General features: G+C 27.2%; 1 protein-coding gene across 1 annotated transcript; it reads right to left on the bottom strand.

Moving 5' to 3' along the window:
• Positions 1-11760: 11760 nt before the first annotated feature.
• LOC129286250 (uncharacterized) lies at positions 11761-12704 on the bottom strand. Its single transcript, XM_054922254.1, has 3 exons — positions 12622-12704; positions 12049-12290; positions 11761-11945 (listed from the first exon to the last, which is right to left on the bottom strand). The coding sequence occupies exons 1-3, from the start codon at positions 12702-12704 to the stop codon at positions 11761-11763; spliced, it is 510 nt and encodes a 169-aa protein (XP_054778229.1).
• Positions 12705-12949: the final 245 nt, after the last annotated feature.

Here is a 12949-nt window from a genome sequence, read left to right on the forward strand (position 1 = left end):
TTAAAGAAAATTTTTTTCCAAATTTTTTTTAGGTGCACTAAACACCCTATACTGGAGGATAGAGCTCTCAGTAAAAACCACAAACAAACCTGGTGCTCTTAGTACATGTAAGAGTTTCTCTAGAATAGTAAACATTAAGGGAAGATAAAAATAAAAAATTAAGGTAATAAAGCTAGAAGAAGATGTTAAAATGAATATTTAGGTCATAAAAAAAGATAAAATTTATAATAACTATATATGAGAAAAGTTGTCATGGCATCTACGAGGGGAAAATAGTAAGAAATTATTTAAAATGATTCAGACATGGATTTAGAAATTTTATGCTGTGAATTAAAATTTCTAGATATATAAACAATGTACAACTTTTCAATGAATATATATTATTTCTTTTGTTCTCAGTAAGTTTTTATACACATCATAAATGAACCCCATGTTCTATTTCTAAATTTATCAGGTATTTGAGGAGAGAATATATATATATATATATATACACATAACGTTAACTTTTCTTAAATATTTTTCCATTTCTAGAATAAAAATCAATATAATTACAAATCATGGCCACACACATTGTGCTTAAAAACAATTAGAAATAGAAGTCAACTAAATCTATCTCATATAACAAGGATGAGTCATGGGGTATGGATAAAGGCAAATGGTTCAAATCAAAGTCATCTCATGGAAGGAGAAAAAACAAGAAATTATGAGATATAATTCTTCAAATCAGAATACATTTATTTTGTTTTAGTATGAATTTTAAATGAAAATGTATTCTGGAACTGTCATGCGCATTGTCTCCTACACCGTGAAAAGAAAGACCGACTGCCACCGTCACCATCCCTGCTTCCCCGATCTTGAGTCCGATGACAGTGATGGAGATTTGTTAAAGGGAAGAACCGAAGAAGTTGTAGTTGGGTTTGAAATGAAAAAGGGTAGAAATGTCAAAAGTCTGACCTCCAGGGAATTTTTCACCTAAAATTTTTTAATTTAATTAAATAAACAAAACATAAAATAAACTAATAAAAAAGCTTATTAATTATAATGCAAACTTTCTCCAATTCAGAATATGAGCAATTTTTAACCCAAAAAAAACTGCATACCAATAAAATATTTATTGCCATGCAAATATGGTATAGTAATATTGTTTTTCCTTTTTATCTTAGTTTTAATTTATGATGAGTTGGAAGAAGATCATAAATTCACAAATACAGGATTCCATATTTATAATACAAGTGATAAAATTTAAAAAAATTGAATACTAAATTGCTTATATTTTAGATCAATATTAGCCAGGAATAAAACAATAAATGCTTATATTTTGGACCACAACATTGATTTTTAAGCATAATAATTCTTTTTCTTTCAATAAAAGTTTAGATAAGTTGGGTCTTGGGAGCTCAGTAGGTCAAAGCATACTTTCAAGCCCATAGCACTATAACAAATGTAGAATGTCATTTGCGATAGGATCTTAACCTCTCCATCAAATTGGAATCCAATTTTGGACATGTTTTGTTGGAATGAATTAAAAATATAAAAAGATACTTTGTTATTATCCCTGTATGTATTTTATTTATAAATATATGATCCCAGGTGTCTGGTGTATTATAAAATTATTTAATACCAATTTATTTTTCACTATTTAACAATTTGTTATTATTTTCTATATAATTTATTTTAAAAATAATAAGTTATTCTAATAATAACTTATTGATTTTCCTAGTGCATACTAAAAATATAAATATTTTATAATATTTCAGACTTTATTATACATGTTAAAATCAAAAGCTACTTTGAAAATATTGATAATATTTTTGATTGATAAATGATTTGATGTTGATAAATGATGATATTTTAACAAAGTGTATGGAAAAACCAAAAAACACACGAAACAATACTAAGGCCAAGAGCCCAAGACCAGGCTTGACAAATGTCCAAAAGTATTCATGGCCATTTAATCTTAAAATATTAAATTAATATTAGTTAAGTCACTGATAAATTTTTTTAAAAAAATAAGTTAAAAATATCAATCTAAATTATTATAAATTCAAAATTTTTAATTACAAATAAATATATAAATATTAAATATAATATTTAGATTATAATATAAATTTTGTTTGTAACTGATATTTATAATTTATTTTGCAAAAATTTTTATTGAAAACTTAATTTTCGTTAATTCATTCATTTGGAACCTAACTATCATTCTTCAAAAATATTCGAGCAACCCTGACCCCACCATCTTCAATGGTTTTCTTGGAGAAAATCAGTGCAAAATCCCTTGTATGAAATCTAATTACTATTTGATCCCATGAAATGTACAAGCTAATCCCCAAGCAAGTCTCAAATCTTTTATTTTAGATATATTTTGTATATAATTACTAAAATATCTTTATATTTCGTTTTAAATTAACCCATCCACCACCGCAACTCTGACAATCAACAGTGGGTTATAATTACTTACTTATGGGAGGGATGGCCTTAGGGGATTAGAACCCAGGTTTATATATACAAGTTGTCATTTTTATATGTCAAGATGTCATTTTTCTATGCTAGTTACCAATTTTATTCTAGATACAAGTTATTCAATATATATATTATATTTTACACTAGTATAATCATTATCAATTATTTTGGGAACACCACCCTTCCAAATATTATGTACTTAACCTACTATTCATTGGGCCAAAAAGACCTACTACTTGCCACCGACAAGTGTTTTGACAATCAGTTTGTTAATGATGGAAACTTTTCAATGTTTCAACAGAAAGGGTTGATGGGTTAATTATTTTTTAAAAAATGAAAATAAAAGTATTCCACTAATTATACATAAAATATATTTAAAATAAAAGATTTGAGACTTGGAGATAAATTGTGCCTTTTATGGGTCCTTGTAGTAACTAAAATCTCTGCCGAGGACATTGTCATGAATTTCCCATTTTTTATGCCCAGGAGAAAATGCCCACTTGCATTGACTGGCCCCCACCCACACCACAAGTCCACAATCCACCAGAAACATGCCACACAAACAACCTTCCAGGCTCTACTTCCAAAACGGAAAAGAGAAACGGAACGGAACGGAACGCCATTCGAACTGGGCCCACACCAATTATTGATTCCAAGTGCTACCCGCGCCCCATTTATAAAACCCATTTTAAAAAATTTATTTAACCTCATTTATAAGTTATAATATAATTTTTTAAATAATATATATTTTTTAAATTTTTTTATAAAAGAAAAAAAATAATATAATATTATTTTTTAAATTTATTATATATGAGTTTATTTAAAATTTTACACACTTTTATTCCTTATATTTTTTTTACATTAATATCGATAAAATTTATAGAAATGACTTATAAAAAGGATAATAAAAATACTCTCTAATCATATACTCCCTCTGTCAATATATATAAGATATGTTTAACCGAATCATGTAAATTAATAAAAATTGGTTATCCAATTAAAAGTATAACAATATTTTAATTTTGCCCTTAATCATTATAAATAAAAATATGAATCCTTTTTTTGAAGTAAATTAATTAAAATAATTATATTTTTCTCTTTTTAATTTAATAAGAGTATAATGATTCATTTCTTAAAAAATTGCTAATAACCTCTTATATATAGGGACGAAAAAAATATATATAGGGTGAGACAAAATATTTTTTAATCCTATTTATAATTGATTTTATTAAATTTTAATTATAAATTTTTTTATTTATTTTTTTTTAAATATTATGAAGAGAAAATATATCATCAAAGTAAGTATATTAATAAAAGTAAATTTGAACAATTATTTAATTTTTTAACAAACTTAATGAATTTTAAATTTTTCTAAATCTGATAAAATATATTAAAAATAACTTATAAATAAAAAAAGTATTTTTTTTTGGAGAATGACAAAGAGGTCTTAAAAGGATTAATTAATTCAAGTTAGGTTTCAAGTGTTAAATTTCAAAAATTTAGAAGTCCATCCCTTAATTTTATAACCACGATGTAACAAATTTATAACTTATTTTTTAAATTTTAAAATGGTTGAAGAATAAAAAAATTATTTTTTCTGTTAAAATTTAAAATACAAGTTACAAATTTATCACAATAAAATTAAAAAAATTAAAAGATTAAATTATAAATTCTTAAAATTTAACACTTGAAATCTAATTTAAATTAATTAATTTTTTTGAGACTTCTCTATCATTCTTTCAATGTTTTTTGTTGATTCTACTGTGCATGAACATCTGTAATGATCTGATGAATTTGATATGGATGGATTAGTTAAATGAAATTTAATTAATTAAATTTATCCTAAAACATAATTATCTTTTAAACCTGTCCCTAATTAAATAGGTGACTTGTAATTTTTTGAATTCCAAATTTTACGGACGAACAGTGTTCAAAGAAAAAAGTTATTTAATAATCCAGACAACTTAAAAAAAAAATCTTATATCTTGAAAATAATCAGTCACTGATTTATATATTTTATTATGGGTTATATATTAAAAACTATGAAATATTTCCATAAGGATCTTATAAATACTCCCCCCGGTCCATTTTTACATTGCTTCTTCTTTGTTAATTTTTTTTTATAAATTAGTTGCTAAATTATAGATCCAGAAATATTTGGAATTCTAAATTTATTTTTTTACAATGTTCCCTTTTAATTTTTGAAAATGGTGCAATATGGCCAATATCATTAATAAAAGTTAACATTGATCATTAGTTGATCATAAAATGATGGAAAATTATATAAAAAATTATATAGAATGACCAATAATTTTTTTTGTCCTTCTCTTAACTTTTTGATCATTTTTTGTCATTTTTAATAATTTTTTATTATTTTTAGCCAATCAATAGTCAAAGTTAATTTTTGTTAACAACAATGTACCATTTTTAAAAAGCAAAAAAATTATATGAAAATTGAGTTTACAGTTTTAGATGCTTCTAAATTTATAATTTAAAAGTCAACTTACCCTTTTATCCTTTTTTAATACAATGGAAAATAAAAAGTTAAAGGAACATTTTATTTAATTGCGTTCTTATACTCCTTTAGGGGTTTCTAATGTATATTCATTGTTTCCTTCTTAAACAATAAATATTAATTAGATTCAAGTTCTCCACAACATAATTTAAAATCAAAAATTTTATTGAGAATTGAATATAGAAAAATAATAACTAAAAATTATCATTTTCCCATGCTCTCTTCAATAGATTTTATGGTATTTGATCGTGTAATGGGTAATCTAACATAATTCTCCCTTATATTATTATCAATAAGAATTCAATGAAAATGAAAATTACACAATAGAACCAAGTTGTTAACGTAAAATAAAAGCTATACTTTAAAAAAAAGATAAAAGGATTCTTTTTCATTATAACTAAAATTAAACCAAAAAAAAAAAATAGGAGGTCATTCCGAGGATTCTAGGTTAGCCCACTTTGTTGGCATGTCAAATAAGATGGGATACGTATATATTAGTCAGCCATTGAATAGATTGAAAATTTTTCTAACCAACTTGCGAAAATTGACGTGGCCAATTGATTCAACCCTAATTAAGTTAAAGATTGTCACAAAGAAACCCAATGAAATCACTACAAAGAACCTTCCAATAAATAGTACTCCTTCTCGTTCACTTTATTAATCACCTTTTAAAATAGTGAAATTATTCAATTTATAAGTGAATGGATTGATAATGATATTTTATTTTAAATGAAAAATTTAAACTACCATTAAAAAGTAAAAGAGAGATAAACAAAAAAATAATATTATATAGTTTATTTATCTTTTGAGAGTTATATTTGTAATTTTACTAAATTTTATTCTTCGTACTTTTGTTGTATTTGTATTAATGAAGTTAGTAGAAATGACTTATAAATAAAATTGGAAGAAGTATGTTTAAGGAGTTAGTTTTTAGTAAAAATCAAAACAATAACTTTGCACGATTCAATATCATATAATCTAAAAGAGGGCCAATTCACTTGATAGGAAGTCTTCTTGTTGTAGTATTGCCTTATAATATCCTGAAGAATACATGAGTATTGCCTTTAATATACACTTAATACTATACTAAGTATATAACTTTAAATATTCAGTAATGAAATAGTGGCAATTTAGCTAGAAACCATCACAATACATATCTTATTTTACATTATTTGAAAGAAATAAATTAAATGTGATCAATCTGACCAAGTCATTGCGCATACTTAAGTATTTTAAATATAACATGGTAGTGTGATATGTATGTAGAATTTGTTAATTCCTCGCAATTTAATTAGCCAGAAACCAACATAATTCATGGCGTTGCAGTCTTATTTGTTGATCGTTGCATGTAAAATTTTCATGAGGAGAAGTATGAATGGGGTATGGAATAATGGCCTTTGTTTAAAATTCTTACATTGTTCAAATGAGAAGAGGTCCGAGTGTATAAATATTAAGAAATGATCTTAGTATAAATACTAGAAGATAGATGTAAACGAGGAGTTAGTGCATATAACAACAGGCAAACACAATTGCAAACACAGGTACCATGTGAATGTTTTTGGTCAAATGAAATGATTTAACAATCAAAGTTATTGGTAAGGGTAAAGTTGGTCCTTTGTAAAGGTTCATGGGGAAATGGCCAAAAATCGAATTCAACGTTAATGACATGGGCAACATTAATTAATGGTCCTTTGTTTCTTGTTTTTGAAAACTATTTTTTTTCACAGAAAAATTTTAAAATTTTTTAGATAAATGTTTTTTATTTAATTGTTTTCATTTTTTGTTTGTAAAAACAAAAAAGAAATAACTTCAAGTTGTTCTCGTTTTATTTTTCTTATTTTTAAAATATACTATATTTGATTATTAAAAAATATAGTTACTTGTTATTATTAATTATCATTATTAACTACCTATAATCATCACTATTTATCCATTTTTAATTCTAAAACTATTTTTAATTAACATAACCAAGTGAATTTTTATTTTATTTTGTTTTGAAAAATAATTTTAAAAATGATATTACAAAATAGTTTTTTAAAATAAAAAATAATAATAGAAACTAAACAGACCCTAGGCATCCCTCAGCTAATATTTTAAGGACAAAATTATCTTTATTTTGACTACAAGTAGTTTGGGAATTTTATAGAAATTTTTGGAGAAATCAAGATTTATTACTAATTTTAACCAACTTTCTTAATCCTTGTACTTTGGTTAACAATGTCATATAAATGGAATTGGTGGGGAGTAATTTATAGTAGAAGTTGAACCACACAAGTAAACACTCCTTCTGATCTTATTTATAAATTATTTTTAATATGTTTAATCAAAATGATAATAAACAAATTTTTAAAAATTTAATAAGATTTCACTTACATGCTTTACAAATATAACAAAAAAAGTCATTTTCTCTTTATCTTATAAATAAGAGCAAAAAGAGAAAATACAGATGGGCGGCATTACATTGTAGGCAAGGGGGGCAAATGCATCCCTTGAGCTTGAAAAAATTACAAAAAAAGTTTATATATTTTAATATTTTGTATCACTTGATTCAAATATTTTACACCTCTTAACTCAATTTTAAAAATTTTAAGTTCAAAAATTTTTTAATTATTTTTTAATTATTAATTTTAAAAATGTTGCAACTCAGCGAAAGTTTCTGACACTATCACTGAGCATATATATATATATATATATATATATATTCATAATAGGAGGATTTTCCCGAGAATGCCTCCATTTCTATTGGTTTCGAGAAGGATTGGCTATTTCTATACCAACCAGAATCCTCATTAATTCTTACCATGGAATTAAATGAAAGTTGAAGCAGCCAAACAAACACGCTTATTGACAACATCTTTTTTTTTTTTTTTTTCAGATACTATGAGTAATGGCAGTTGAAAAGAGAGACCTTTTCCAACAACTGGGGGTCCGTTTGGATTTCAGTTGAGTATAATAGATTACGAAAATAATTGATTAAGTGGTAGATTTTAATCAGAATTGATTATGTTATAATGCAAACTGTTTGGATATTAAAATTGATTTCAACTGTGCAAATTATCATAAAATACATTGCTTTTTGAAATTAAATTATTAATAAAGTTGTATTTAATATTAATAAATTTCTTAAATTTTATTTAACACAATTATGAATTATTTACAAATTATTTATTATTAATATGGTAAAATGGAAACCAGAAGCAGGTATGAATAGATTAACAAAAAAATCGATTTTAGCATGTTTAATCGATTATCTCATTATTATGCTGTTCGGCAAATTTTGTTTTGAAAATCGATTAAACCCCAAAAAATCAATTCTTGACGCAAACCAAGCGGGCACTGGGTCTCTTAATCACTTTACAATTACTCCCACATCTTTGTATATAAAATATTTTAAATTAAATTACACAAATTAATAAAAATTAATTATTTAATTAAAAATACAACAACATTTTAATTTTATCCTTAATTATTGTATATAAAAAATGAATCTCTTTTAATGAGAGTATTTATATTTTTCTCTTTTCAACTTAATAAGGATATAATAGTTCATTCATTAAAAAATATATTAATAATCTCTTATATTTAAGGATAAAAAAAACTTTAAAAAAATTTTTATATACAGAGACAGAGATAATACGGAGATAATACTTTACTACGTGCATTGCACTTGGAGAGCCAAAGAAAAAAATCTAGTTGTTGGAAAAGATTTAGAAGGTGCAAGGAATGCAATTAATACGAGTCAGACTTTAAAATTTAAGGTATTGAAAAATTATTCGTAAAAGCTGATTATTCAATCCAGCGTACCACATTTTTAATATTCGCATTTACACGTTTTTGACAGGAATGCAATTAGAAATTAATCAACGGCAATGAAAAGTTATTAAATAAGCAAAATGACATATAGGTTCTAAGAGATCAATTAATTTAAATTAAATCTTAAGTACCAAACTCTAAGAATTCACAAGTTTGGCTCTTAATTTTACAACTTTATTGTGATAAATTTATAATTTATTTTTTTTTAAATTTTAATATGGTAGAAGAATAAACAAATTTTTTTCCTGTTAACATTTAAAACACAAGTTGCAAATTCATCACCATAAAATTGTAAAATTGAGAGGCAAACTTGCAAATTCATGGAGTTTGACATTTAAGATTTAACTTGAATTAATTAGTTCCCTAAGACCTATCTGTCATTCTTCCTATTAAATACTTTGAAAATTGAGAATGTCTGCCATTTATATAAAATCTGACAAAATAAATTAATCGTCAACATTAATATTAATATCATCTGGTTGACAATAAAAAAATAATATTAATAACATCATTATATGCTAAAAGGTTGTAGGAAGCTAAATATTTTACCATAGGTCATGAATATTTGTTATTTGTGCAGGTTCGCTATAGATTTACTCAATAATCTAATTTTTCTTATAATTCAAATGTATTTCTTGAGGAAGAAAAACTTCTCACCGTGTAATGGACGGGATCGGGGAAAATCAAGTTTAGAAAAAGATTACGCGGTGGCTATAATACAATTCATGTGGCTTTGAATACTTTTTTTTTTTTGGAATTAAGTATGGATTTTACTTTCGGTGATCTAATTTTTCTTATAATTCAAATATATTTATTGTGGGAGAAAAACTTCTCACCGTTCAGTGGACGGGAAAAAAATTACAAGGTGAATTATTATAAAACTTTTCTTACAATCAAGCTGTGAATTACAAGGTGCCCAGGCCCCAGAATGCAATTAATATGTGGGTTTTGATTTGACTTTGATATTTATGGAGGTGAATTATTATAAAAAATTATCAAACAATTTAAGAGCGTCATGTCACTGAGATCCAACTAAATGAATGAAAAATGTCTAACTCAAATGAATTAAATTCGTTATCTTTCCATTCAATGCATACTTCATTTCTAATTATAAGATTTAATTTTGAAATTCATAATTACTAAGAAAGTAGTTAAAATTTAGGATTTAGACTATTTTTCCTCCAAATTTTTTTTATAAAATGCTGGGCATCATGTATAAATAGAGCAATTTTTCCTTAAAACCATTTTTTAATTTGGAGGAGCAAAAAACTCCTTCCACCAAGAAGTTGTCTTTTTCTTTTTTTTTAGCCAAAGTCTACTAAGAAGTTGTCTATTTCACCATTTTCTGCCTACATGTATTTCGTGTGGGCTTCATTACTATCCAACATGACTTAATATTATAGTGTTAAATTATTAATTTATGCTTAAAGTTTTTTTTAGAAGCGTTGGATATCTTGAAATCTTATTAAAATAAATTTTAATAAATATGTATTTTAATAAAATATTGTTAAAATATTAATGATATTTAACTAGCACAATATTGCTCCATTTTTAATAAATATGTTTTTAGAGTTCAAATCTTCTATAGATGTTTTGAAGTTTTATCATTCTCTCTCTTTGTTTTGTTCCATCCCTTCTTTTTCCTACTCTTCATACCTGTGGCATGTTTTTTCTGCTATTTCTTATGTATCTATAAAATAAATCTATATGGATTCAATAAACATTGCTTTATTTTTAATTAATATATTTTTAGCATAGTTAGAAAGCATTGGCGTTGTTGGGTTTTGGGTACGGAGCATTGTGCCCCTTCTAAAATTTCTAAACATGCCAGAAGAGTAAATTAAGTCCTCAAAAGAGCAGCGTGTCAAACTACTGCGAATTCTCTATATCCTTTACTGCAATTTCATTGAAGTGCCAAAGCAATTTTAGAGATTAAAGTATGGGTAAGTGTGTGAAACGCAAAGTTTGCATTACTATGTAATAATTACAATGGGTTGTTCCAATGATAGGAGGAACAAGCAAAGTAACTAGTCTAGGACATCTAGACTGAACAATCAGGGTCACACTAGGTAAGATTGAAGTTGAAGCTGGGCAAGTTGAGTTTGCACAAGGTAAGTTTTGCCTTGAATGTTGAAGAAGAGCCTCAATTATGCACTCATTGTTCTTTTATAGGAAAGGCAACAAGTGTGCTCTTTTTAATTTGAATTTTACTTTTCAGGAGAAACAATAACTATTTACATTAATCTAAACATCGTGGGTCTGCCTTATTGGGAGAGTGGTAGGGTAAGTGCTTCAAGTTCCTCAGTAAGTGGGGGTGTTGCCTTATGACTTAGTCACTATTCTAATAAAATGCAACGTTTCACTAAACTCCTTCAAGGTCCAACCTTAAATGGATCGTGGCATGGTTTTTTATGAATTGGGCCTTAATTGAACACAAAGTTTTGATCTTTTCTTCCTTCATGTAATTTTGAAGGAAGACTTATAATTTACATATTATTTTAATTTACAAATCACTAACAAATTAATCTCCTGAAGGGAACGAAACAAAAATATAAAAAAATTATAAAAAAATTTATCCAAAATAAAATAAGAAAAATGAAAATAAGGTCTAAATAAAATAAGTATACAATATTGTCTAAAAATAAAAAAAAATATCAGGGGGATTGTTAAAAGAAAAAGGAAACAGAAACATCTAAAAAATATTTTTCTTATCTTTTCTAAAAGGACTCTGACTAATTTTTTCTTCCCTCCAATGATTTTTTTTTGTTTTGGATTTTGATTGTTTTGTTCATTCAATTAGAACATCAAATAGTAGATTATTTAGATTATAAAATAAATAAAAAATAAATTAATTAATAATTAATAAATATTTAGATTATATTTCACCAAAAAAAATACTTTTATTTTATTAACAAGAGAAAAGAAAAACAAACTACTAACTACTACTAGAGACAAACTCAAGCAGCAGGTCAGAATGGTCTTCCACTACCCACAAGCAAGTTCGGCGGCGAATTCAGAATCACCAACTCCGACGAAAAGGTACGTGCTTCATTGGCCAGAGCATCCGCTGCCATGTTGGTTTCACGGTCGCACAAGATCGCTGCAGCATCCCAATCACGTTCGAACGAGCATCTAATCTTATGAAGCACTGGTGCTTCAAAAAAGTAAATGTATCCATATTTTATACTTCAGCATACGATACTTATAAGATATTTCTGCATATGTATCATTGTATGATGCTGTATTGTATTGAATACTCGTATCACTTCTAATCTCATTTAGGACAGCAACGTCCCAATTCACGACCACCAGATCCTGATCTTGGATAGCATCCACCACCTCCTGGCAGTCACTTTCCACCATGATGTTCCTCATACCCCATTCCCAAGCCAGTTTCAAAGCCCAGAGAATCCCCAAAGCTTCAGCAGTAAACGCAGATCCACGTAGGAATTTCCACTGATGATTTCGAGCAAGACCCCCACGTGTACCTATACCAGACCTTGTACAAAAAGATCCATCGACGTTAAACTTCACTGTCTTCCCATTCGGTGGCAGCTATCTCAGCTTCCTCGACTTTCTGATATTTGGCTCAATCAGATTCGGTATACTCCAGCTTAAACATGCTCGTCACTCTTTATCTGGCTACCCTTTTAAAGATCCTCTCATTTCTTGCCAACCAAATGTTTCTGCAAAGTACAGTAAATTAGATACTCCATTCGTACTCAGCTACAGACTTAGAACACCCCATGTTCCACCTTACCATGCCACACATTGTCTGTAGTAAAAAATCTCCTTCGCCATTATTCAAGTGGGACCAAATTAAGCCATACCTGTTGACCTTGCAAACAGTCACGTAGCACATGCAGATGGGCTTCTTGCCCTTCACGACACACTCCGAATTCGCCAGACTCATGCATACCACGTTTCATTAGTGCTACGTTAGTTAATATTTATCATTTGCATAGAGCCATAGATGAACTCTACATCGCTGAGGTACCTTCAGTTTTCCAGAGATGACGCCAGCCAGAAGCTCCCATTCCCAGAAACCTCCCCTCCACACTGGTGTAAATGAGCTCATTTAAGTGAGAACCGACCATTAGAGGACCATCGCCATATCGGAGTGTCCGTGCGAACACCATGGGTCTTAACAGTAATGCA

Source organism: Prosopis cineraria, unplaced genomic scaffold, assembly GCF_029017545.1.
Source record: "Prosopis cineraria cultivar Desert tree isolate PC_DT_omini unplaced genomic scaffold, ASM2901754v1 PC11, whole genome shotgun sequence".
In the NCBI taxonomy this organism is placed as follows: Eukaryota; Viridiplantae; Streptophyta; class Magnoliopsida; order Fabales; family Fabaceae; genus Prosopis; species Prosopis cineraria.

Coding starts and splice junctions, on each gene's coding strand:
- LOC129286250 (XM_054922254.1), bottom strand. CDS start 12,704: ATGAGTCTGGCGAATTCGGAGTGTGTCGTGAAGGGCAAGAAGCCCATC. Junction 12,291..12,621: donor ACTGTTTGCAAGGTCAACAG/GTATGGCTTAAT, acceptor TTTTTGTACAAG/GTCTGGTATAGGTACACGTG. Junction 11,946..12,048: donor TGAGATTAGAAGTGATACGA/GTATTCAATACA, acceptor ACTTTTTTGAAG/CACCAGTGCTTCATAAGATT.